The sequence below is a fragment of the Halichoerus grypus genome, chromosome 6, assembly GCF_964656455.1.
Source record: "Halichoerus grypus chromosome 6, mHalGry1.hap1.1, whole genome shotgun sequence".
NCBI classification, from domain to species: domain Eukaryota; kingdom Metazoa; phylum Chordata; class Mammalia; order Carnivora; family Phocidae; genus Halichoerus; species Halichoerus grypus.
Genome location: NC_135717.1, coordinates 8,476,308 through 8,501,405, shown reverse-complemented (window position 1 = coordinate 8,501,405; position 25,098 = coordinate 8,476,308). Strand labels below are relative to the sequence as shown.

The 25,098-nt window shown below is 62.8% G+C and overlaps 2 protein-coding genes across 10 annotated transcripts in view; both read right to left on the bottom strand.

The window, feature by feature from the left end:
• Positions 1 to 290: 290 nt before the first annotated feature.
• On the bottom strand, positions 291 to 23,878 carry SH2B2 (SH2B adaptor protein 2). 7 transcript variants are annotated; one of them, XM_078074433.1, is made up of 10 exons: positions 23,021 to 23,878; positions 22,057 to 22,161; positions 10,564 to 11,321; positions 8,115 to 8,216; positions 6,381 to 6,472; positions 4,987 to 5,078; positions 4,712 to 4,876; positions 4,016 to 4,224; positions 1,358 to 1,529; positions 291 to 827 (listed from the first exon to the last, which is right to left on the bottom strand). In XM_078074433.1, the coding sequence occupies exons 1-10, from the start codon at positions 23,061 to 23,063 to the stop codon at positions 484 to 486; spliced, it is 2,082 nt and encodes a 693-aa protein (XP_077930559.1). In that variant the 5' UTR covers positions 23,064 to 23,878; the 3' UTR covers positions 291 to 483. The 7 variants fall into 7 exon arrangements, with proteins under 7 accessions (XP_077930559.1, XP_077930557.1, XP_077930560.1 ...); XM_078074431.1 differs by lacking the exon at positions 23,021 to 23,878 and adding an exon at positions 13,325 to 13,465 and having other exon boundaries at positions 10,564 to 11,623; XM_078074434.1 differs by lacking the exon at positions 23,021 to 23,878 and adding an exon at positions 13,325 to 13,465.
• A 131-nt stretch (positions 23,879 to 24,009) lies between these two features.
• CUX1 (cut like homeobox 1) overlaps positions 24,010 to 25,098 on the bottom strand; it is a 351,030-nt gene continuing 349,941 nt past the window's right edge. For all 3 annotated transcript variants that reach the window (XM_078074428.1, XM_078074427.1, XM_078074426.1), the window contains exon 23: positions 24,010 to 24,934. In XM_078074428.1, the coding sequence (XP_077930554.1) occupies positions 24,865 to 24,934 (70 nt within the window). In that variant the 3' untranslated portion in view covers positions 24,010 to 24,864. The remainder of the gene's footprint in view (positions 24,935 to 25,098) is intronic.

Below are 25,098 nucleotides of genomic sequence, written 5' to 3'. Positions count from 1 at the left end.
CCCCATCCCTTCCCTGTGGGCAGTTCCCCTGAGCCCTGCTGTGGGGCCTAGCGCTTTAGCTCTATGCCTTCTTCAGGTACTGCCGGTTGTCTCCCCCCTGGACGTCTCCCTGCTGGACGGGGAGCTGGGTCCCCTCAAAGACAGAGCTGGGCGGGGGCCGGGCAGGCGCCAGGCCACTGTGGGCTCAATGGGGGTGGGGGGAGGAGTTGGGGATGCCATGTGTGGTACCCCCGCTCCTTCCCCGCAGTCCCCGAGACCAGGGCAGAAAAAAGGATGACAGGAGAGCCGAGTGCAGTCCCTAAAACAGGCTCTTTAATAACATTTATGTCTTCACTGAAGAGCTTCGCTTTTCCCACCCAGCGCCGGGCTGGGGCCGGCCGGGTCCGCGGGACGGCCGGATGGACGGGCACGGGGCGGGGGGGGCGACCGCACGGCGGGCGGCGGGGCCGGGTGGCCCCAGGCCCTTGGCGCCGCCGCGCGGGGCTAGTAGAAGGAATACTGGTTCTCGACGGCGCGCGTGTGGCCCCGCGCTCCCTCGCCCGGCGCGGCCTCCGGGGGCTCGTCGGCGCCGCCGCCCCCCGCCTCCAGGAGGCGCTCGGCGCTGTTGCTGCGGCTGCGCGCGCTCAGCGGGCCGTCGGCGGGGCGCGGGGCGGCGGGCGCGGACGCGGCCGAGGACGACGAGGCGGACGAGGACGAGGCGCCGCCCGCCTCCGAGGGTGAGGCGGGCGGGCAGGCGGCCGCGGCCAGGCTGGAGAAGTAGTGCTGGCCGGCCGGCTCGCTCCAGCAGGCGGGGGGCGCGGGCGCGGCGCTGGCCGAGGGCCCCGGGGCTGTGGCGGGAGAGCGCGGGCGCGTCAGGGCCCAGCCGGGCACCGTCGCCCCCGCCGTCCCCAGCCCCGGCGCGTCACACGCCGACGCGCAGACCCGCAGGAACGGGGTGGCCTGGCTCTCCTGGTTCCAGCCCCCCCTCCCTGGATACCTAATGTCACGGGGACGGGCGACAGGGCACACACAAACCCACGTGTGCCGGACCCCCTTCCCCGCCCCCCCAACACTTCCTTCAGCAGCTCTGCGCTGAGCCCCAGCTTTGCAGAGGTCTAGGGAATCCCTCAGCGCTGCCTCTGAGCGACCACCTTCCGCCTGCCCCCAGTCACTCAGGACCCGGACCCGGACCCGGTCCCTGCGCGGCCACTCTCCCTCCAACCCTGATGGCCCGATTGCTTACAACCGCCCAAGACCTGGTGTTCATCCCACGGGGCCTAGCGGTGCTGGGCAGCAGCCTGTGGGTGACGCCCTCCCCGCACGGCCCACCTGTCTGTCCTCTTGAGTCATCACATAGGCCAGCTGGGGGGAGTCTTACCGGGTGGGGGGCCCTGGGCCCGCACGTAGCTGCGGAGGGTGATATCTGCAGAGCCCCCGGACTCCAGCGGGATGGGGTGGGTGTGGAAGTGGCGCAGCATGTCAAGCACGGACTGGAACCACAGGTGCTGTACGTGGCACTGCCCGTGGCTATTCAAGGACAGGCGCAGGTGCTGTGGGCACAGGACGGCGTGGTCAGTGGTGGGGGCCCGGGCTGGCCAACTGCTTTGCAAGCGCCTTTGAGGGTCATTACCAAGTCTCACAGAGACCATATGGGGCTGTGTCAGAGTGGGGGCACCTCACACATTGAGCCCCCTCTTAGGGGGTCACTCCAGTAGTGAGGATGGGGAAGGAGGGTAACAGCCAGGCTGGGGACTGACGGGAGCCGTGCATTTAGTCCCCAGGCTAGGAGCGCACGCATCATGCCCTTTGCACCCCCATCTCTAGTCTCCAATAGCCCCAGAAGGTAGAGATTGTAGTCCCCATGTTAGCAATGGGGAAACTGAGGCATAGGGAGGGAGGGAGTCATCCACAGTCTCAGAGCTAGGAAGAAAACTCATTTGTGTGATTCTCCCACCCTGGCAGGCTAGGAGTCTGCCTGCTGTTCCTGCAGAGCTAAGGCCCGGGGTCCGGGGGGGCAGTAAAGACCCTGAGTCTAGCTGGGGAGGAGCGACCACATGTCCTTCTTAATGGTGCTGCAGCGGGAGCACCTGGAGCACAGGGAACAGGGCTGGTTCCTCCGTGGGTCTCCAGGGCCTGCATGTGACAAGTGCCGCAGGGAGAGGAGCCACAAGCCTGTGGTCTCTAGTGGTGAGTCACAGGTCTCTGGCTTCAGCCCTATTTTGCTCAATGTGTGTCCCGCAGGAGGAAGAGTGGCTGTCTCTGGGGGGAAGCTGGCCTGGCCACCTGCATAAAGGACAGAGAAGCCCTGGGGGTGGAAGGTGGTCCCATGAGTGAGTTCTGCTGCTCAGCAGGGCCAGAAATTGCCAGAACAGTGTGGTGAACCCAGGGAGCATTCCTGGCAGCCCAGGACAGGGGCTCAGCTGGAGAGGAACAGCCTAGTGGGGTCCTACCACAGCCTCAAGTCTGGGTAGGGCATTTGTGGGCATAGGCCTAGGCAGACTTGGGGCTCAGGGGGAAGGTGCAACTCAATTTTCGGGAAAACCTTCCAGACTCTTATTATCCGAAGGTGAAAGGCGCTGCCTAGGAGGCGTGCACGCAGTAGGCTGGAGGTCCCGCTCTACCCCACAACTAACTTGTCAAACCCTGGACAGTCACCCAGCTCTGAGAGGGCAGCAGCTGGGGCGAGTTCCAGGCTGGGTCATGCCCTAGGAAGGAGAGGAGCCTCCCACCCTGCTCCACCACCCCCCATTCCCCCTCCCCGCCATGCCCCCATAGAGGGCTGGGCACCATCCTAGCCTCTGGCTTGGGCACGAGTCAGATCCAGGCACTCCTGCGAGGCCACATGAGGCGGTGCTGGCCCAGAAGGAAACTTTGGGCTGCCAGGGACAGCGCTACACGCCCCGTTGCCAGAGGAGCTGGTAAGGGCAGCTGCTTCCCAAGGATGCGCCCCGGGGGAGGTGCTGCGTCTTCCACGCTGCCGAGGAGAGATGCCCGGGGAGCCAGGGGAGGGCCGGTGCCAGGCCAGCTGGGGGTTGGGACACTGACCGCCAGGGCGGGACTGGAGCAGGAGTCCTGGGGTGCCCCCTCCTCCAGCAGGGACGGACCGGAACCGTGTCCTGGGAGGAGCCGGGGCTGGGTCTGTTGCCTTATCGGAAATTTGGGTTGGTGGGGGGAGCGGGGTTGAGGTTCCCGCCCGTTCTGGTCTCATTGTAACCACAACCCCCCCCACCCCAACATCATTGACTTTTCTGTCTTATTTTCCTTTGCACCTTATTATTATTAGCACACAGTGTCCTTCCTCGAGAGCCCCCCATCTGGGCACACTGCTACCCCCTTGCTGTGCCCTGTCTGGATCTCCCTTCTTCACCTCGAGGATTCTCCATCCACTGCACACCTCAGGTCACTGACCCCTTATTCTGGCTGGTGGGGTCAGGAGAACCGCTTCCCCTGCAGACCCTGCACGGCGGCCCTGTGGCCCAGTCTGCCTCCTCCTCTCCTGCCCAGCTCTTGAGGCCCACCTGTGTGTGCTTCTGTGACCCTGGGGCTGCCACGGGCCTAGCTCAGAGCTGGGGCTCAGGAGGGGTTGGTGAACTGACCTGAGCAGGGAAGGAGACGGGCTAGCTGCATGTGGGTGGGGCAGGAGGGCCTTGGTTGACCTTGGCCCTGCACCAGCGTGGCTGTGGGCAAAGACCCTCAGAAGCCTTAGTGGTAAGCGATCCCCAGTGCATAGGGTCAAAGTGAAACCCTCAGAAGGGCCCGGCCTCCTGTGGGCTCAGCCACCAGTGGGTGACTTCCCCATCTGGATAATTAAGAAGCCACATCTAGGGCTGACCGCACCCCTCAGGGAGGTGTGTGGGGGGATGCAGGTGGGCTGAGGGCACACCTGTGGGAAGTCATGCCTGCTCCTGGAGCACAGGTGCAACCTCAGGACCAGGACCACCTCAGTACCCGTCCCTCGGGGCTGGCCACACTGCCCCCGTGTGCCCCGCCTCCCCCCCACTGCCGCCTCCCCCTCTCCACGCCCCGGCTGACTTGCCTTGGCCTTGCCCTGGAAGTTGAAGGTCAGCACGTACTCCCCAGGCCGAGTCTCACTCTGGCGGATCACGAAGAGGCCGTGGCTCCGGGGCCCGCCGGCTAGCACCAGCTGAGCTGCCCTGACCCGTGACAACGTCCCGTGGAACCAGGGGTAGTCGGAGAGCTCCAGCTCAGGCTCGGCCTCCGGCTCCGGCTCCGCTCCCTCCTCCCCTGCAGAGGGACGGGAATGTGAGGGGCGTGGGGGAGCGGAAGGGGTTAGTCAACGATAGAAGAGATGCCACAGCTTCTTGGGTATTTGCATGTAAAATGCTGTTTGAATATTCTTAGAACGAGTCAGGGAACCAACCCAACTCACTAGTTCAGCATATTAGGTAAACTGAGGCACAGAGAGACCGACTGTCCTGGAGTCACTCTATAAGTCAGCAGGAAACCTGGGAACAAGTCAAGTCTCCTTGTCCCCAACCCCTGGTTCCAACCCTTTACCCTCCACTCCTTCCTTTTCTATGGACTCGAGGGCCTGTGGGAGGGATCACCTTCCCGGACTCGCCCACAAAAGCCAGAACCACTGAGCTGCCGTGCAGTGTTCCCGGTGGGATGGGACATCATGGCTTCTGAGGCTCAGGAGGGCCCCTGTGGCCTGCGGGAGGGGTGTGGGGGGGCAGGAAGGAGGCCCAGGGAGAGAAGACCGTGCGCACACCTGTATTATTGCTGTCCCTGCCGCCGCCACCCGAGGACTCCAGTGTCTCCAGGAAGGTCTCCAGCGGGACATGGACCAGGGACTCCCCGACGCCATCTCGGGCTCTGCTGTGTGGAGCTGTCACCACGGCTGCTGTTGTCTCTGGGGGCCGGGGCAGGTCCCCTGCTGGAGAAGAGGTGGGGGGGGGAAGCGCATCCGTCTGTCGGGCTATTCGGGCACCAGCACCCCTCTAACCCTGCCCTCCCCCTCCCCCGGCCAGCTCCGCCCCCACCTACCATCCGTCAGCAGCTCACAGCTGCAGGAGGCCACTCTGCTGGCCAGGCAGCCTCCCCGGGTGCAGGACAGCTCAGCATCTTCCTCACTGTCCCTGCGAAGGCAGGAAGGCACAACCGTGTCTCGCCATGGGACTCAGACCCCAAGCACGGGCTGCTCGCGGAGCCCCCAATGATGGCTGACAGTCCCCATGGCCAGCAGCAGCCCTCTCCTGCTCATCTGGGTCCCTCTGCCTCCACGTCCCTCTGTCTCAAGCCATCAGCTTGCTCTGTGGCCACCAGGGACATGCCTAGGCCATAAGGAGAGGTCTCCGAGTGGGTGCAGTCCTCCTTGAGGCCACATGAGTCCTTCCCACTGACCCACGAGGGGCTGGCCTCCTCCTGGGACCCCAGGGGGTGTCCCTCAAATGATGGCAGGGCAGCTCCCTTCCCTGCCACGGCCTTTGCCTCCCTGTCTGTGACACGAGGTGTCTGGGACCCAGCCAGTTCCAAAAGACTGCAAAGTGAGGTTCACCTTCACAGGGGCTGGGGGAAGAATTTGCAGGGTAGATGGCTGGGGGGCAGTGGCAGGGGATGGATCACAGCCATTTGGGGGATGGGGCAGGGAAGGGGGGCCTGGAAGGCACTCAGGCCTTTAATTGCGCTTCCTCAAATGAAGCTGTTAATTAGAAAGCAGCAGCCCCTCCCCCCGGGCCTGGCTCACCCCATTAGCCAGAAGAGCCAAATGCTCGGCTGTTGGCCAGCCTGCCCCTCCTACTCCCGGCCTCCGGATCGCTCCTGGACCATGAAGCCAGGCTCCCCGCTGCTCCTCCTCACAGAGCTGCCCAATACTGCCCTCTGCTTATTACTAGCCATGGCTCCCCACTGCCCCCGACCTACCAGCTTCCCAGGCTCTCATCACAGCCCCCCCTTTCAGCTCTACGCCTAGCTGCCCAAAGGCCTGGACATCCCCTGCGCCCCTCCCATCTTTGGCTGGGCGGTCCCCTCTGCCTGGCTCAGGCCGGAGGAGGAGGGGAGTACTTCTACCAGTATACCTTCTCTGAGCCCCAGGGTCGGATTCGGGGCCTTGCCTCTGTTCTGCCACCTCTGGCCCTTTGGGCTCGCCCTGCCACTGCCCATGTCCTAGTGCTCTCAGATTCCCCTGGAGTAAGGACAAGTCCCAGTCCGACTTTCTTCCAGCTCCCTAGGCCCTGGCCCTGTGGAGCAGGCTCCAAAGAGCCGATTGGGACTGGGGTCCGGACGAGCCTGGCCAGGACTGCCATGAGAAAACCTATCTCCCAAGCTCAGCTCCCGCCCTCACCAGAAACCTCACCCTGTAAGGGCGGGGGGGACCATGGGGCACTACCCGGCCGGGCCCCCACCCCATCCACCCATCCTGGGGCCACCTGGGCACTCACCCGGGGTCCACGCAGCCCTGGATATCAGCCACCCATGAGTGCTTCTGCAGTGAGTCAATGGTCTCCAGGATATACTCAGCTCCGTTCTCAACCTGGGGAGGGGGTGGCCCGGAGTCCAGCCCTCAGCACAGGGCTGCAGACTCCAGGGCAAATGGCTCATCCCACCCCTCCGCCACGGGGGCTCACCGGTGCGGGCAGCAGGGAAGACAGTGTGGTCACCATCGGGCACCACCCCAAGCCCAGGCCAGGGTCCCCGGGGCAGAGCCTTGGCCGCACTTTCAACAGCCCCTCCCTCCTGGGCCCAGCAGTGGGGATCATGGGGGATGATGTCCAGCCCCACTGAGCTCAGGTCCTCGGGCCCTGGAGATGCAGCCTCTGAGGAAGCCACGCTGACCTGGCACCCCGGAGATGGGGTGAAAGAGCATCACAACCCTCAAGTCCAAGAAGGGCCGGCTGGCCTAGCACACGGAGCTGAGGGGCTCCCACACCTTAGTGCCTGGAACTCTACCTCTGTGCCCCATGCCACTGGGACAGGCAGTGCCCAGAGCGTCACCCCGCCCATATCTGATGACCTCTTCCCAATGGCCCTGTGAGGGAGGCGGTAGGTTTTCCCCACTTTACAGAGGAGAAGACTGAGGGTCAGAGAGGTCGGGTGACTTGCTCACACCCGCACTCAGGGGCAGCGCCGGGACCTGAACCCAGATCTCCGTGATGCCAAGGCCCCGGGCTCTCAGCTTCGGGTGTGTCTCCGGTGAAAATGCAGTTGCTGCCTCCCAGCAGCTCAGAGCTGGGAGGGGCCTCAGAGACCACCTTCCACCCTGTCTGACTAGATGGGGAAACTGAGGCCCAGAGTGGGGCTGGCAGGTGAGTCCCTCTGCCTCGGAGCTCCTGGGCGCCGTGGGCAGCACGGTGGCCGGCCGGCTGTCGGGGACGAGGCTCTTGTCTGCCTCACCCAGCAGACAAGAAAACCAGGCAGGGAGGGACTATGTCCTCAGCCCCCGGGGGCCTGGGGTGACTCAGGGTACGAGGTTGGCAAATGTTTGCTAAATGAATAAGGGAGTTTTGTGGCTAAATAAACAAGGATGAGTAAAACATAAACCCAACGAGGAGCCTGAAGAGGAAGGTGGGGCTTCACGCCTCTTGGGGTGGGTGGAACCAGGCCTCCTTGGGGCCTTGGCTTCACAAACACCCAATGCTTCGAGGAGGCCCAGGGCCACAGCCCTGGCAGCCTGGAGCCGTGTCCTCAGCAACCCAAGCAGGCCACCCTGGCGAGGTGGAGCCTGGGAAAAGGAAGAGAGCTGCCCCCAGACCCACCGGGGTGCCTCCCCGCCCATCCTCGGTGCCTTTGTGCCCTCCGTGGGACCAGGCAGGTTCCCACACTCCAGTGCCCAGGGACGGGGGCATTTGCATAAGTGCTGCGGGCTGTGGGGTGGGTATATGCTGGTTCCAGTTGGGGAAGGGAGGCAAGGAAGTGAAACTCAGGGGAGCTTCACTGGGCCAGGGGGAAATAGGAACGGGGGGCCCCAAATGGTGGGTGACACCCAGAGCCCGCGGCGCTGTAGCCCCAGGCCCGGATTCAAGGCCTAGCTGTGTGCCCGGCATCTGCGGCCGGTCCTGCGCCCTGCGGCAGGCTCCTCGCCCTCTCTCCCGCCGCGGTAACCTCCGGCTGCGCTGCCCAAGGCGGAGGTGGCCTGGGGCGGCCGGGGGATTTGTGGGGCCGGGGGTGGGGCTCACCTTGAGCACAAACGTATTGTCTTTTTCTGGCATCTCCAGGGGCATAGTCGTGCGGACCTCGATGATGGCCGAGAGAGGGATGCTGACCTTGGGCCTGGAGGCCTGGGAGGCCAGAGGAAGGGGCAGTGAGAGAGTCACCCAGGGTCTTCTGAGAGCCTCTGCACCCTCCCACCCCTCAGAGGTCAGAGCCGCCCTCAGCTTGGAGCACCATGGCAGCCCTGGCTCTTGCTCACAGGTGGGTAAGTTGAGGGAGTTTCTGGGAAACAACGGGACCTCCCCACACAAGTCATGTCACAGACAGAGCTGGAACCCAATTCTGAGTCTCCCACCTCTGAGCCCTGAGGGGAAAACTCCACCCGGGCTGCCCTCCTGCCCTGTGTACCTACCACGTCTGTAGTTTTCACATTTTTGACCCCGACCCAGATGCAATAGATTTGACATCGTGACCCACTACATATGTACTTAGTTAAGGTCTCTGAAACGTCTCACCAGACAATATTTATCCTGTGTGTGATGGAGTAAGAGAATTTCTAGTCCATCCTAGTTCATTTGAGAAAAAAAAAAATGCTGCCCTCCCCCTTTAGAGCAGACTTTCCAGAGCATGGCTCTGGGGTCCCTGACTTAGAACAGGACTCCTGGAGAGGGGCAGGGCTGTGTCCCCGGGTGGAGGAAAAGGGACCAGTGTGGGGTTGAACCAAGGTGAGCTGTCAGGGCTCCCAGGGAGGGCCGCTCTGTGTTAGGCCCTCCCCACTCTGCTCCAGGGCTCCTGGCCACGGCCTTAAAGTCCCCCAGGGCTGGCTTGAGATTGAGCTTCCCGGCAGGGCTTGGGCTCCAGAACAGGGACTTTCTCTGGAGGAAAAGGGAAGGGCCGCACGCTGGGTGGGCAGGCTGATGGGAATTCCTGGTAGCACTGGCCGCCAGCCAGTGGGGGCAGGGCTGGGCTTGGAGCAGGGACTGAGGGCCTCGGTGGACCAGGGCAGGCCATCCTGCCGGCCAGCGGGGCCGGGGCTCAGCGTCCCGGAGTAGGGAGAACAGACACAGATGGACGGTGCCGGCCTGCTCTGGGGGCTTTAGCTGGGCTCCCACTGGCCGGAGGGGCCGATTCCTGCGCCCGGCCTTCGAGATGCGGCTGTCCGAGCTCAGTGAGTGGCCTCTGACCCTACTCCAGCCACACTTGATCCTTCCCATTCCCTGGCCAGGGCCGGCGGGCGGTGCCACCCCTCCAGAGCTGAGGCACGAGTGGTGACTGGTAGGACGGGCGAGACTTTTTAAAAGAGAGGCCCCAGCTGCTGCAGCCCCTCCCCCAAGGGCAGCGGACGCTATTTACAGCCGGGCAGCTGTAACTGCCACTCAGGCCCAGAGGCACTGAGCCCTGGGCCTCTGTCCTTGCCCTTTGGGCGACTCTGGGCCAGCCCCACCCCGCCTGCCCTACTCACCGGGCCTCAGTCTCTGACAAGTGGTGGAGCTGGGCTTAATGGTCTAGGATTTCTCTCAGGGGCCTAATGGTAGGGGGCCTGGCAGGCAAAAATCCCTTGGGAAGTCGGGGTCCTATGACTCAAGGGAACAAGTGTGTCCCCGGGAAATCATCTCTCCAGAGTCCATGCAGCTCGTGGGCGCCCAGCCTTGGGGAGCCCACACCCTGCCCCTCCAGTGGAGAGAGAGGCAAGGAGGTGCACCCAGAGTCTGACAGCCTGGGAGATGGAGAGAGGCGAGAGGCTCAGGGTGACTAAAGGTGCCGGGGAGTAGGGAGGGCCGGGGGGGGCGGCGAGGGAGGGCTGGGTGGTTCTTGGGGTGCTGCCAGCTGCCGCACCAGCACAACCTCCCACCTTTCCGAACCTCCCAGCACATGAGTAGCTCCCACCTCCACGCTCCTCCATTCTCAGGACCACCAGGGTGGTGGGTATAATTAGCCCGGCTCTGCCACCCACCAGCTCTGTGACTCTGGGCAGGCCACACCTCCTCTCTGAGTATTCCTTTGTTCTCTCTTCGGTGACCTGGGGATTGTGATGCCCACCCTGTGGGGGGCCTGGGGGGATGAGATTACGCACCAGGCTTAGGGCTCGGTATGCCGTACGCCCTCAGAAAATGGGCACTATTGTTACAATTATTCCCACCTTCCCAACAGGGCAGGTGTGCCAACGGGGAGGGGGCCCATAGCCGCCCCCAGGGCTCCGATGGTGAGCCCCCAAGCTGGGGAGGGGGCATGGTGCACTCAGGTGAGCAGCAGAGCTGGAGACAGCTAGAAGCTTAGCTTTCAAGACCTGGGCCAGGTAAGGGCCACCCACCAGGGGCTGGGCTGCAGCCTGGGAGCTGCACCGGGGACCGACACGTTTCAGGCGCCCTCCCTGTTTGGGAGGCTCCGGCCACCCAGGAGCCCCGGATGAAGGATGGAGGAGGGCAGGCCGCCCTGGCACCCTCAGCTGCCCCCCACGCTGGGCCGGGCGCTCACCTTGGGTGGCACGAAGAACTCGAGCCGGAAGCGTTCGCCGGCCACCGCCCTGCGCAGGAGCAGGCGACACTTCTGCCACTGGGCCGTGCCGCCCGGGCCCGCGGCCGCGTCGTCGGCTACCATGAAGCGCAGCGCGCCCTCGCGCTGGATGTCCACCAGCTCCACCTTGGCCGCCAGCGTCCGCGACAGCCGCAAGCGCCGCGTCCACTTGTCGCGCGGCTCAGCGGGGGGCTCGGCGGCCCGCGGGGGGGTGCCCGCGTCGGGCTCGGGCGAGGCGCGCCGGTGCCACATGTCGCGCACGCCGTCCACCACGCACAGGCTCATGTTGCGCAGCGAGAAGCCCTTGCGGACGCGGGCCTTGGCCGCCGCCTGCGTGGACACGTCCTCCGAGCTCCGCGAGTGGCCGTAGGCCGCCGCCTTGAGTGCCGCGGGCCCCGACATCTCGGGCTCCATGGCGTCGGGGGGCTCAGCTGCCCCCCGAGGCGCCGGCCCGGCCACCAGCACGCGGCGCACCTCCTCCCCGAAGACGTCCAGGAAGTTGGCGGCGAAGTGGCGGGAGAAGGAGGCCCCGGCGTCGGGCGTGTCGTAGGCCGGGTTGTCCCGCAGAAAGCGGCAGAACTTGTGCGCGAAGTCCACGGCGGCCGCCTGCGCATGCAGCTCGCAGAACTGCCGCCAGTCGGGGACCGGGGCGGGGGCGGCGGCGGCGGGGCCGGGGGCGGCACCATTCATGGCTCCCGTCCCATCGCAGCCCCCTGCGGCTGTGGGCGACAAGAGCGCGGGGTGACTCTGGGACCTCAGCGCCCACCCGGCCCCTCTCCCCCCGGGGCTCCCTGGGGCTGTGTGTGTGTTGGGGTGGGGGGCGACATCATGCAGCCATTCAGAGCAGAGAAGGACGGCAGCGTCTGCAGGAGGGGGTTCCCTCCCCCGGGCACACTCTTCAAACGGCATTCTCGAGGTCATTTCTGGGGCTGGCGGAGGCTGCGGTCCCAGGTGCTTTGATTTGGGGTCCCCACAAGCCTCCTGTTACCTAGCTTCCCAAGCCGATCTCTTCTGAGGGCCCCTAAAGGTGGGTGGACAGGAAGAAGTCGTGTGCACTCCTCCGGGCTCTGCCTTTGAAATATGCCAAGAACTCAACCTTTCCTCCATTCATCATCGGGGCTGCCCTCCAGGGGCCCACATGACCTGTTCTCTCCCCTGGGGTACCTTAGCAGCCTCTTCACTGGCCCCCAGAACTTCAACTCATCCCCTCCCCCCCTCCTCCAGTCTGTTCTCCACCCAGGAACAGAGTCATCACTCCTAAAACAAGACAGATTAGGTCCCTCCTTTGCTCATAATCCTGCATTGGCTCCCATTCCACTCAGAGTAAAAGTAGAAGTCCCACCCATAACACCCAAGCTGTCACATGATCTGCCTCCACTTACCTCCCTGAGCCTATCTCCTGCCACTCTTCCCACCTACTCTGCTCTGGCTGCTGCTGGGGCCCACCCCAGGGCCTTTGCACCTGCAATTCTCTCTTGCACTTGCCTGGAACGTTCTTTCCCCCACACTCCCTCACCTCCTTCAGGTTTCTGCTCATCTACAATCTTGTCCAATAGCCTTCCCTGGCCCCCACTCTACTGAGAGTAAGGAATGCTCCTGTTCCACCCAGCGCTGGTGTCTGCATGCCCTTGGATTGCTTACTTTTCTCTGTGGTGCTTATCCCCATCTGACATACCATTTGTTCCCTTGCTTGGTTGTGTTGTCCTACCCTTCACTCCCCACCACACCCTTCCCCTGAGAATGCAGTGTTTTAAGTGGCTATGTCCCCAGTGCTGGGCACATGGTAGGCACGGTAAACACTGAATGAATGGTTGGCTCAGTTGGTAGAGCATGCGACTCTCGATCTCAGGGTTGTGAGTTCAAGCCCCATGTTGGGTACAGAGATTACTAAAAAAAAAAATAAAATACTGAATGAACAAATGGATGTGTCCAGCACACGTTCACACATGGATGTGTCAGGCATGTCACAGCTGTCACTGCCTAAGCCCTCACATGGGGCCCGAGAACACGCAGCTCGTTAGTGACGGGCCTGGGATCCTCCCCCTGACTCCAGGACCCCAGGGCTCACCTTCCAGTGTGGACCAAGTAGGACCCGTTTTTCATACTGGCACTGAAAGCACTGCGTTCTCAGACCTCTTTCTGTCCCCATGGTCTGCACTCTTCCCACCTTCTGAAATGCTGTTCCCTCCGAGCTCCCATCCAAACCTGGCCTTCCTGAAGAGGTCCCGATGTAGGGACTCCAGTTCGCTCCTGTTCCCAGGCCCATCCAGCCTATATTACTCTGGTTCGCCAAACTACTGGTGTGCCCAGGCATTTGGGGGCCTTGCCTCCTTGTCCCCCAAGGTGGCCACCGCTCCTGGGGGCACAGGTCCAGCCCGCTCTGTTTATATATTCCACCCCTGCCCCTAGGCCAGGGTGAAAATTACCAGTGGGGAGGAAGTGGGGTGATGAGGTCCTGCCCTGCCTTGGGGAGTCCCTGTCTGAGGGGGTCAGCCTGGTGTTAGGGGAACTGAGACAGAAGGTCATGCCCTCACCTGTCCTCCCAGGATCCCCACATTTCCCAGCATGGCCCTTCCCTCAGAACTCCTGGGAGCACCAGCTCATCTCTCCTCTGGGATCCAAACTCTGTAATTAAATGCCTGGTAAAAAATAGCTGCCCCACTTCTACGAGATCCTCTGCGGGGCCTCTAGGCCATACAGCACCGTGGGAATTCCCGCTCACCTCGGGGCAACCTCGGCCATTGATCTGTAGTCAATAACCACAGGACAGCCCCAGGGAGGAAACGGGCCACTTGATGAGGCTACTTCGCACAGAGGACAGTTTTCCCAACCGGCGGGGCTGCTCAGAGACTCCTATCCGGGCCTGAGAAAGAGGGTAGCTGGGAGTTAGGAAGGTTTCCTGGAGGAGGGGGGCTCTGCGTTGGCCTTTATGACAGTGAAGAGGGAAGCGGACGAAGACTGACCTTACCGCAGGGATGAACGGTAACTGGGAGGCAGACTTTCAGGACATGGTGGGATTGGGGGAGAATGGGGCCTGCTCGTCTTCCTTTCTTCATCTGGCTAACTCCTACTCATCCTTCAATAATGAATCCAGGGGCCACTTCCTCTAGGAAGCCTTCCCTGACCTCCCCCCTGCCTCCCCCCACTGTGTGGCATGAGTGTCTCCTCCAAGCTCCAACAGTCCCCTCCCAGAAGCCCCTCTAGCAAGGTGCCAATTACCGGGTGCTCCAGGTGTCTGTTCCCATGTCTGTCTCCCCATGTGGCATAGACACTCCTTGGGGGCAGAAGGCAGGCACGAGGCATATGCCAGGAATGAGGGTGGAGGTGGGAATGCACCTGCCACCACCACCACCGAGGCCTCTAGGGAAGGTGGAGAGCCAAGGCCTTGTCCTGACTTGCTGAGGGGGCACATTTTGGGGGTGGGAGTGGGGAGAAAGCCCTGCAGCTAAGCCTGTGAGGCTCTGTTCCTGTGCTCCAAGCCCACCCACTCACCCAGCGGAACCGTGCTCCCCACAGTGGCCTTTCCTCCCCGTTCCGCCAGGAGGCTCAGACTGGGTGACACAGCAGCCTGGGAAGCCAACTCCCAATGTGAACACCCATCTGCCCCACCTGGGGCTGGGAGGAGGTGCGGGGGGGGGGGCAGGGAGGAAAGCAGTCCCAGTGGGCATCTTTGCACATCAATCCCTGGTCCTCCTCATTCTTCCTGCGGGATGAAGGGGCAGAGCAGAGGGACAGGGCCCTGGGGGGAGGCTCTCAAAGCGTGCGTCCCAGCTAGTCCTCACAGGAGCTAGGGGTGGGACTCAGAGAACTTGCCACGGATATGGTGGTTATGGCCATGCCCTGGGTAGGGACTGGCCTGGGAGGCACTGGGAGGTTAGGCCTGCCTTGACTTCCCCTACCCACCCTTGCTGGCTGGCCAGGAACCTAGTAGGCCTGAAGCCCAGCAGCCCTCAGTGTCCCCTGGGTCTAGCTGGAGGGGCTACACGGAAAGGACAGGGGTTGAGCCTCCAGAGGTCAAAGTTAAAGCAGCAGGGCCAGCAGGGAGCCCCGCACAGAAAGTGGCTTTCTGGGAAGGGGAGGCCGCCGGCCACAGAAGAGGGCTCAGCCCCAACCCAACTGCCCTTGGAGCCAAAACTGGGGATGAGACCAAGTGCAGGGATCTTGGCTGACCTGGGTTCAAGGCCCGACAGCCCCACCACCCTCTGGGTGAGTGACGCTGACCACAACTCCCACCTCTGAGCCTGCTTCTTCACTTTAAAATAGCAAGGAGGGCTACCCCTCCCTGGAAGGACAGCACAGGAGACAGACGGTGCACCGTTATAATCCATGTGCGGCCACGGGCAGAGCCGGGCCCTCCCCCCCCCCCCCCCGCCAACCTCTGGGTAGTGAAGCCAGGAGGCTTTTCCAGCCCTCTCTAGGGACCAGCCGGTGTGTCACCCAATTAATGAGACAGGGCCCTCCCCCATTCTGCAGGTGACCATACTCAGATATGGGAAAAGCAGAACCCCAGGGGGGAGGGGATCCCAGAGGTACCAGGAGCAGGGCGGCCGAATTCACCCCGGCCCCTGCCGTCTGGTTGGCCTGGAAGGTTCATGGATGAATCATCCTCCAGCGGCGCCTTGGGGACCCCCCTAGGTCTTTGCCCCTGCCTGGATGGCCATCCTCACTCTACTGACTACTCAAATTCTCCTTGGCACTTAGACTGCATAAAACCTTTTCTTCCAGGAAGCCCCCCTACACTGGCCCTCCCTCCCTGAGCTCCCATGGCCCCAGTGGTCCTTGGCCCTCTTGCTTCTGTGGGCAGGGTCCCAGTTCCTCCGCCTATGGCCCCGGGGAGCCAGAAGAGACTTGCTGAGTCAGTGCGGGATGGCGCCAGACTGGGCAACAGTGGGCTCGCCGTCTCAGGCCAGGCCCTGCGTCTCCTCAGGCCTTGGCTCCCCATCAGTGAAACGGGGTGCTGAGCAGTGGCCTCCAAGGCCTGGGGCTGTCATGGCCCTTGGACGCTGACGACTGGGGCCCCACTGTCACCCCCCTGGGACCAGGGACGGGCAGGGGTTGTCTCTCATCTTCAGGCTTCTTCTGTGAAGACAGGGGTGGGAGACAAACGGTGCCCACCTGGACAGACCGCCCTCCCCTGATGCATCACCCCGTGGGTTTCGAGGCTCCGCTGGCCTGCCTGGCTCCTGTTATTTTTTGTTCCCATTTCACCAGGGCTGGCGCATGATGGGAGGGGGCGTCCGGGAGGCGAGATGGGGGAAGCCTAATCAAGTCCTTGCCTGTCACCTTTCCAAGCCAAGGATTCTCCTAACCCCGCGGCCAGGAATCCAGATGGGAGACCACCCCCCCCCACACACACCCGGTTAGAGGCCTAGGAGAGGGGGCGGCTGGCCTTCCGGTGGTAAAAATAGCACTCACAACTGGAATACAAAAAAGAAGGCCAATCATCAGCCCCTGCCACACACAGTTCCGGACCCCACGGCCAGGTCATTCCTTAAAATATTGATGAGGCAGCCTAGCCTCCCCCGCTAATGGGCCGACGACCCATCGATCCAACCCGCAGTGGGCAGAGGCCTGGGGGGGGGGCAGGAGGCACCAGCCTGGCCCACAACCTGCAGGGGCCTCGGGGCCTTGTGTGCGGGAACCCCAGCGGGAGCTTCTACCACCACAGGAGACGATCTGCCCCCAGGGAAGGGAAGGAGACCCTGCAGGGCAAGCTAGCCACTCAGCACCCCAAAAAGCTGTCCTGGGGGGCTGCCCCTGGGTAAGCTCATCCAGCACCAAGGTCCTTGACCCTTCTCCTGCCCCCTCGCTCAGCTCCGTGCTCAGGGGAACACCCAGACAGCCAAGAGCCAAAAGGGCTGGTGAGGGTCAGAACTGAGGGTGCTCTGTTCTGCGCTGGGGTGGGCAGTGACCCCCCCAAGAACCATTTATGATGGGGAAACTGTGGTCTCTGCCTGGGGCCCCCCAACACAAGAAGAGAAGACAAGGCCTCCCTCAGCCTCAACCATGCCCACCGATGTCCTGTCCTCCAGGCTTCTCAGGATGGACCTGGCCTGGCCAACCCAACCCCACCCTTGACCACGAACGCTCCTTCTGTCCTCTGTGGGGCGGTCCCCTCCAGCCCCCACAGGACACAGACCACATCTGGGCTAGTCCTTCCTCCAGGAGTGCCTTCCGCCTACGGGCTGGCTGCCTGAGTTTCCCCCGCGGATTCCCCCGCGGATGGAGACAGAGTACACAGCGCACATTCCCTGTGTCACTGTTGGGTACTTGGGTGTTGGCTCTCTAGTCTAGTACCCGCCCCCAGCGCGTCCCCCCAGGGCAGGCTCTGAACCAAGGCCTCCGGCGAGTGAGGTGTGGCTGGAATTCCCCAAGCCTCCCACACAGAATATCTGTGCTCACCCCATGACCCCGGAGGAGGCCCAAGTGGGCATCATTTCTGGTCTTAACAACCTTGAACCTGCTGGGGCTTTGCTGCCGAGTGGGTGTGGGAGGAGGGCGCTCTGGCTAGTGACAGGGACAGGTGCAGAGTAAGAGCCCTGGGGGCTCCTGCCCTGTATGGGTAGCAGGGGGTTGGGGGGAAGGGCGCTCAGGTGGGCCCGGCCTTTTGGAGCAGCAGTGTCTCTAGCAGGGAAGGGGACCGTCCTGCTCTCCCACACGGACTGCTTCATGGTCCAAGGCCCATGCTGAGGAGCAGCGTTGGGGGGCGGCCGTCAAGAGCCGGAGCAGCTCTGGGCTCAGGGCCCCCCCCCCCATGCCTTTCACACACAGCCAGCCTTTGCCAACTGAGGGAGGGTGGAAGCCCTTCTGGTGAGCCCCTGGGCTTTCACGGATGCCCCCGATCTGGACAAGCCCTGCTGGCTCTGGGACCTGCAGACCCCCGGTCCTTGGGGGCCCCACGGCTGCTCCCATGCCAGAGGCCCCACTGCCTGCCCGGGCCCCCACCTCATCTGGTCATTTGCCATGTGGGACGGTGGAGAAGGTTAACAGCCTGAGACCTCGGGGCGCCTGGCTGGCTCAGTCAGAAGAGCCTGCAACTCTTGATCTCGGGGCTGCGAGTCTGAGCCCCATGTTAGGTGTAGAGATTGCGCACACATAAAATCTTAAACAAACAAACAAGAGTCCTTAGGTAACTGGTTAAGGAATCAAAGCTTTGCTTCTATTTCATGAATGTTCTGCCTCCATTCCTCTTGTCCTCTCACTGCTCTGAGCAGATGGCTCCTCCCTGGCCTCCCTGTTTCCCACTGACCTCGCCAACCCCCAACAAATCCAGGCTCCACAGTGTGGCCAAGGTCTTTTCCGAGAACCCACATCCAGCTGAGCTATGTCCCTGTTTCAGACCCTTCTCCCCTCACATCCTCCCTGCCAAGAGAGGATTTGCCCATTGTACAGATGAGTAAAGAGGGTTCCGGCAAGGGCAGTGACTGACCTATCATTCACTGGATTTGCACTGGGTTCCCACTGTGTGCCAGGAGACATGCTGGGGGGTCCAGCGCCATAGAATGGGCGAGAGGGAAGGGTGGAGCCGAGTTCCCATCTGTCCCTTTCTGCAGCATGCGCTACTCAAAACAGGGCCCTGTCCCTGGGGAGCTCTCCTCTGAGAGCATTCGGGTGGGGGGGCACCCAGGCCCCACCTCAGGAAAAGGAAAGGAGATGCCCACACTGAGAAGGGGCATGCTGACAGGCTGGAGGGCAGGGGAGTCCAGAGCTGGGCCCTGGAGGAAATAGAAGTCAGATGAGCAGGCAGTGGGGCCCAGGACAATGAGCTATGCCGGGGCCTGGGGGCTTAGGAGGGAAGCCCATCCTCCTTCAGAAGCACCTGGTGCTGGACAGTTCCTGGACAGCTGTAGGTGGAGTGCAGGCTGGGATGGCTCCAGCTGCACTTGCCCTGCCCTCCCTGGGTATAGAGCAGAGGCACCCCCTCTCCAACCTCTAAGTCTCTCCCAGTGCCTTGGATCTCACCTAGGCCTGGATTCATACCCTTCCCAGACCTCTCTGGCCCAGCCCCTGATACCTGCAAGACACCCCCCTCAACTCCTACTACCCAGCCCACCAGTCTGCCTTCTGACTTTTCCATGACATCCATACCAGTGACTCCTGAGACCTCCAATACCCCCCCTCAGATCTGAGTATCCCAGACCTCTGGGTACTAACAGGTGCTTATAAAGCTTCCTTGGGTCTTTCTCTGAACAACTGAACTCCCACCGTGGCTGATCTCCAGGCACCTCAAACTCACCACTTCCGAGTTCTATTACATCCTCTTCCTCCAACCCCTGCTTGCTCTCTGCTCGGAGTCTCAGCACCCAGCCCGGCATTGCCCCACCTGCTCCCACTCCTCTGCCCCAACAGCTGCCAGGCCCCTGAGCTGGTGGAGGCCTTGGGAACACCCCCTTTGTCCTGTACCCGCCTCCACCCTCCGCCTCCACCCTCACTCTCCTGCCCCTCTACAATAGCATCAGACCATGACCCCCCAGCAGGTGTTATACCCACCCCCAGGTAGGCCCCATCCACAGAGGGTCCGAAGTATCTGGAGAATGGAGCCCAAACCCTGCATCATCCAGAGGAGTCAAAAGATGCTATAATCCTACACACTGATGCCCTGCCTTGATCTGCCCAAAGAGGTGTGGGCTATAACCTCCTCTAGATAGAGGAAGGTCTGAAAACAGACCTAACCAGGTGAGGGGGAAGAGAAACTTCCCCAAGGCTCCAAGGATGCCACTGCCCCTCGGTCCCATGTGGACAATGAGGAGCAGGAAGTGAGGCAGGCTCCAAGAACCCCATGGACACAGTAGCCAGGAGACCCATGGCACCTAAAACCCTAATTCCCCACAACCCAGGATAGGTACACAGGCAAGAGGTAATGACCAGGCTCTTGTCAGAGACAAGTGGCTTAGAGGCCTGGCTTGTTGGTTGAGTGGCTCTGGCCCAAGTCATTTCACTTCCCTGATCTGTTTCTTTCTCTGTAAGATGGGGATAATAATAGTACCAAACCCACAGGGCTATTGTGAAGATTACATGAGACTTGGCACATCAACTCAAAACCAAATGCTCAGTCTTGGGGGAAGCCCACTCTTCGTTGTGGTTGTGTGTGTGTGTGTGTGTGTCTTCTCCCTAGGAGACCCACTAAGGAGGAAAGAAGGGCTTAGAAAATTTAGACACATTTTCCACAACAGGTAAGAGGAAAAGCATGTATATAGAAACGCTCAATTCCTTAGAACCATTCAACTAACCCGCTTCAGAATCTCTTGCCCACCATCATGCATGCCCTCTAGAGGGAGAGAGGAGTAGAAGGGAGCAGTTGGTGGGAAACTCTGCCTTCCAGACCCCCATAAACGCCCTGACTCATGCCAGCCTAACAGCACTGACCCTACTGCCACACCTCTCCCAAAGTTCCTAGGGCTGGAAGGTTCTAGGTCACTCCCCTGACCAGTCGCCTCCGGGATGGAGCAGAGGCCAAGAAGGAAGAAATCTGTTTAAAGTGGCCACAGAGTTGGGGGAGGGGGGGTTCAGGTCACGTCCCCCATAGAGGCAACCAAAGCCTCTTAGGGAAACCTCCCCTCCCTCCCCCTGCCCTCACTCACCCCATGATCAGTGGCCTGTGTTGGAGTGGACAACTCTTGCTGGTCACCCAGCTAGGAGGGAGGCAGCACCATCTCCATTTTACAAGGTACATAATGGAGGCTCAAAGTGCAGAGGCAGGGTTCAACCCGGGTTTGACTCCCAACCCTGAGGTTCTCCCCGGCACCAAGTCGGTGTGAACACCGATTCTGGCTTATCCACGTTCAGTTACTCCTGAGGCTGGCAGCCCGATCCGCCCTGAGGATCCTAAGGGACCTCAGTCACTGCAGACTTCTCCCTCTGAAGACCTCACTTCGTGGGCTGATGGCGGGGCCCGGCCGGGTCCCAGCCTCTGCCTGGCCTTGGCGGGCTAGGTTGGCGCGGTTCCGGGCCGCGCGCGGCCCGCAGGTTCATCAATGGCTGAGGCCGAAGGGCCTGAATGGAGGGCATGAACCCGCCCCTTCTTAAAGGCGCCGGCCTCTCGGGCACCCGCAGCGGTCCTCCCCACTCTCGAGGGCGGTCGGAGAGCTCCCGGGGTAGGCGGACCGAACTGGTGACCGTGAGAAAGACGGCCTGGGCCGAATGGAGGGCGTGTCGCCCCGGCGACTGTGGACTGGATAGGGTCCTCCCGGGGCTCGCACCCTCCTTCCAGGTTGGCCCGCCCCCCCGCTCTCGCAGCCCAGGGAAGGGACGCGGGCTCCCTCGCGACGCTCCCCAGCCGGAGACCCCTCCTCCAGGGGGCCCGCTGCGCTCGCCCCACCGCGGGCCCTGGGCCCTAGGAGGGGGCGGGGGCGCAGCTGCTCCGGAGGCGGCTCGGCCCCTCCCGCTACTCCCGCCCGGCCGGGAAGGGGGGGGTCGGCGAGTGGGTCCCCGCCGGGGGCGCATCCCCTCCGTCGCGCTCCCTCCCACCCGCGCACACAAAGACGACACGCGCGGACCAGGGCGCGTGCGGCCGCGCTTCCCGGGGCAGCCGTGCGCACACACACGCACGCCCTCAGGGACTGCCCGGGTCTGGGGAGACGGACGAGGGAACTGAGGACAAGCAGACCGTACCTACAGGCGCTCAGCTGCGACCGGGCGGGCCGGGGCGCCGGCGGAGCGCTGCCCCGACCGCGGCCCGGCTCCCGGGGCCCGGCGGCTCATGGCCCGCGGCGGGTTCGGGCTCCCTCCGGGCGGGCGCCGGCGTTGGCTGCGGCTCCTCCTTCCCTCGTCCGCAACCTCGAAGGCTCGTGCGCTCCTCGCGGGCCCTGCGCGGCCCCGGCTCGGCGGTCCAGGCGGCCGAGCCCCGCGCGCTGCGAGCCCAGCCCCGCGCCGCGCGCGCCCCGCCCGCTCCCCCTCGTGCCCCCCGCCCGCGCGGCGCGCGCCTCCTCGGCCCCGCCCCCGGCGCGGGCCCCGCCCCCCGCCCGCCTTGAGCCGCGCCGGCCCCGCCCCCGGCGCGCCCCCAGGCCTCCGCCGAGCCTGAACCGCGCCCGCGGCTGGTGCTAGCTAGCTTCCTTGGAGCTGCGGCTGCGGCGGCCGAGCCCTGGGGCCCAGGGGGTTAGGAGCTGGCCTGCAGCCACCCCCTTTGGGGCGAAAGTCACCCCCCTGCGCGGAAGCGTGCCCCGGGAGCGCGGTGGGTGGGGGCCGGGTGGGTGGCCCGAATAGTGGGGTGTATGGGGGCGTGGGCGCCCCTTGGGGATGAGCGCCAGGCGGAGGCCGCCGCTGTCCTGGACCTTACGCCGCGGGAACAATGGGAGCCTCGAGGAGGCCCAGATGTCGCAACAGGGGAAGTCGACGTCTGGTTCTCATAAATCCCGAGGGCGACCACCACGCCCTCTCCTTTCGGCGCTCCCCCTGCCGGAAATAGCCCAAGGGCTACAGGGCGGGGAAGACCCGAGCACTGCCCCATCTACGCACCTTCACAGTGTCGGGGAGACGGGCGCCACCCGAAGAGATCTTCAGAGGTCAAACGGGGCTGATGGGGGGCAGACACAGCCCTGGCTTCTTCACCATCGCTGGGTTCTGCAGCCCCAAAACCCAAGGCATAGGTTAGGGAAGAGACCACTCTGGCTAAGAAAACAGACTCCTGCTGGTCTTTGCGGAGCAATTGTGGGACTGACCCCTGGCAAGCTGGGGCCTCCAGGAGGCCAGAAAGGGGTCCGGGAGGAGTGGGAGGCCAGCTCAGACATCAGACCTATTGCTTGCTCCTGGGGAGAGGGGGCAGGGCGCCGGAGCTCCTTCTCCCGTCCTTTCCCTTGCCTCCTGCCCCAAGCCCTCAGCCCCCACAGGTGGTCAGATCAGTTCTCTCCACCCTTACTTAGCCTTCTGCAGCTGCTAGCTGAGAGTGCCTCCATCTGTTGCCCTCTTCCTCCCGGAGTGATCCCTGACCTTTGTGGAGAGCCCTTTAACCTTTCACAAAGCCCTGTCACCTCTGATTTCCTAGGAAGCAGGACAGGCAAAGAAGGGTTTTTATCCCAATCTCGGAGATGGAAAGGGTGGGCCTAGAGAGGAGCAGTGGGTTGGTGAAGGTGGAGACTGGCCTGGAGCCCTCGCTTCCTGCCCCCCAGCCCTGGGCTGCCCTCTTCCAGGGTGCTGAAGCAAGGCGGGTCTCGTCGGAGGTCCTGGTACCTAGTCTCTTCCCTTCCACACACACACGACCTGCCCTCTCAGCGGGACCCGGCCAGCAGACGCTTAATGAAAGCTTAGACGTGGACCGGCTATCGATTGGAGCCGCACAGAGGCCTCTACTGCTGGCTGGGAACCAGGAGGTCTATGAATGAAGCCGGGAGAGCTGGGAGTGTGTATGGGTGGCCTGGCTGTGGACCCCACCCTTCTGGGAGATGGGAGAGCCTGCCCCCCCCCCCCCCCCGCCACGACTAACCTGGTTCTGGGTAGTGGGTTGAGCTCTGCCGGTGGGCTGTCATTGGCCAGGGAGGGTCCTGGGCAGGACAATAGCTCTGGTCCCCAGGGAGGAGGAAGTGAGGAGGAGCCAGCTGTTTGTGACTCCGACCCACAAGGAGGAACTGTTGGGAGATGTGGAAGTGGTGGAGGGTGGAGGGTGCCAGTGATTGGCCAAGACCAGCTCTGTCATGGCGACAGGAATGAGAGGGAAAATGGGTTCATCTGGGGTCCCTGATGGGGCAGATGGTGAGGGGTGCTGAGGACGGGACTCCAAAGAGGTGCCCCTGGATGGATAAGCTCTAGAGCGTTCAGGACTAGAACTGAGACAGGGATAGTACAGGGAACACTGGCCTGGTGCACTGTGGGGTGGGAGTTGGGTGTGGAGCCAACTTCAAGGGCCACATGGCCAGTGGGGTAACGCCAGCCGCCACAAACCAAGAGGGAGCCCCTCGGTCTGGGTGGGAAGAGACCCACATGAGTGGAGCTGGGCTAGGGCTGACCGGTGGCTCGGTGCAAACCCGACACTCAGGGGGCTTGGCGGGCATGGGCTCTGCAGTGCCTGGCAAGCAGGGACCCAAGGGAAAGGGGCACAGAGTGCATGGCTCCAGGGCACCCAGAAAGGGAAGGAGGGATTCCCCAGGAGCTGACATCACACTCCGACACGCATCACACATCCAAATGCAGCCTGATAGGTTTTTTTTTTTTTTAAAGGAATAGATTTCTCTTTTTGATCGGGTTGCTTATCTGCTCAAGAGAACTCAGACATCGTGGGTCTGGGTTCCAGCAAAGGTCTGGACCCACTCCCGGAATTCCTGGGGGATGGGAAAAGGAAGAGAGCTCCCGTGTGCTGGGGGTCATGCGTCATATCAGCAGAGCAGCTGAAAGGTCCAGTCCCAGGTCCCGGGCGTGTCGCTGCAGGCACCCACGGGCTACCCAGCCCCCCGGAGTCGCAGAGCATGGGCACCAGCGTAGCTGCAACCATGTGTTTATTTGAAATGTGCAAAGCTGAACGCGCAAGTGCAAACCTAACTTAGGAGGATCAGCCAGTGGCCTCGAGGTGGCCATGCTAGGGTGGTCCACGGGCCCGTTCTGCCCTGGCTGAGAGGCGCCTGGGCCCCTCAGGCCAGTCCTTGGGTCTGAAAAGCCTGGGGCACAGGGGCTCACTGGAGATCCCTCCTTGCCTAGAAGCCAAAATATCTTGCTAAAGAAGAAAGCAAAACTCACAACGGGTCTGGGGGCAGGGAGGAGGTAACAGAAATTATCCCACGCCCTCTGGGGCTTCCCCTCTTCTCAGGGTGGGGTGGGGGTGGTGACAAAGGCAGGACTCAAAGCCTGCTGGCCTGTGAGGAAGGGCCCTCTATCTCTTGAGGGGAGGTGGTGGTGGTAGATCGTAGGGGAGCCCTAGGGGATCTCAGACCGGGCACAGAGAGGCCCAGGGGATCCCAACTGGATGAACCATGGCCAGAATCAGCAGGGACACAAATCAGCATCACAGCTGGCGATGGGAAGTGACTGCCACCAGGGCTAGTGGTCAGGCTGTGGGCGGGGCCCAAGCCAGGTCCCCAGCCTAAGATGAGGCTGAAGGGGCCCCTCTGACTCAGCCTGGCTGGGCCTCGGGGCCTTTTTGGACCTAGGGGGCCTGATGTGGCTGACGTTCCCTTAAGGGGGCCCAGGGGGACCTGGGGCCTCTGGCACCAGTGGGTGGAGGGCAAGGGCGGTTTCTGTGGGGAACTCTTCAGGGAAGTCTAAGTCATTAGAAGCAGCTGAACAAGCAAGGGGTGGGGGGTGCAGCCATAACTGTCGTGTTGGGGAGGCCCGAGGACATCACTGCCACAAGTCACCGGCTGCCGCCCCGTTGTCATTCTCGTGGAACTTGTGCAGGTGATCGGCGAACCTGTTGGGGATAGAAACCTTTGCTGAGACCAAGGGTAAAAAGGAGGGAAGTGTGTGTGTGTGTGTGTGTGTGTGTGTGTGCGCGCGCGCGCACGCGCGCACGTGTGTGGGGGGCGCGGGGATCCCCAGGGGGCGTGCACCCTGTGACAGGGTGGGTGCTGGGGA

Excerpts from the sequence above, each read along its gene's own strand:
- SH2B2 (XM_078074429.1), bottom strand. The coding sequence starts at position 11,523 with ATGACCTCGAGAATGCCGTTTGAAGAGTGTGCCCGGGGGAGGGAACCC. Across the intron at positions 5,079-6,380 it reads CAGGGCTGCGTGGACCCCGG|GGACAGTGAGGAAGATGCTG; the intron begins GTGAGTGCCCAG and ends CTGCCTTCGCAG. Across the intron at positions 828-1,357 it reads GGCCCAGGGCCCCCCACCCG|CCCCGGGGCCCTCGGCCAGC; the intron begins GTAAGACTCCCC and ends CTCCCGCCACAG.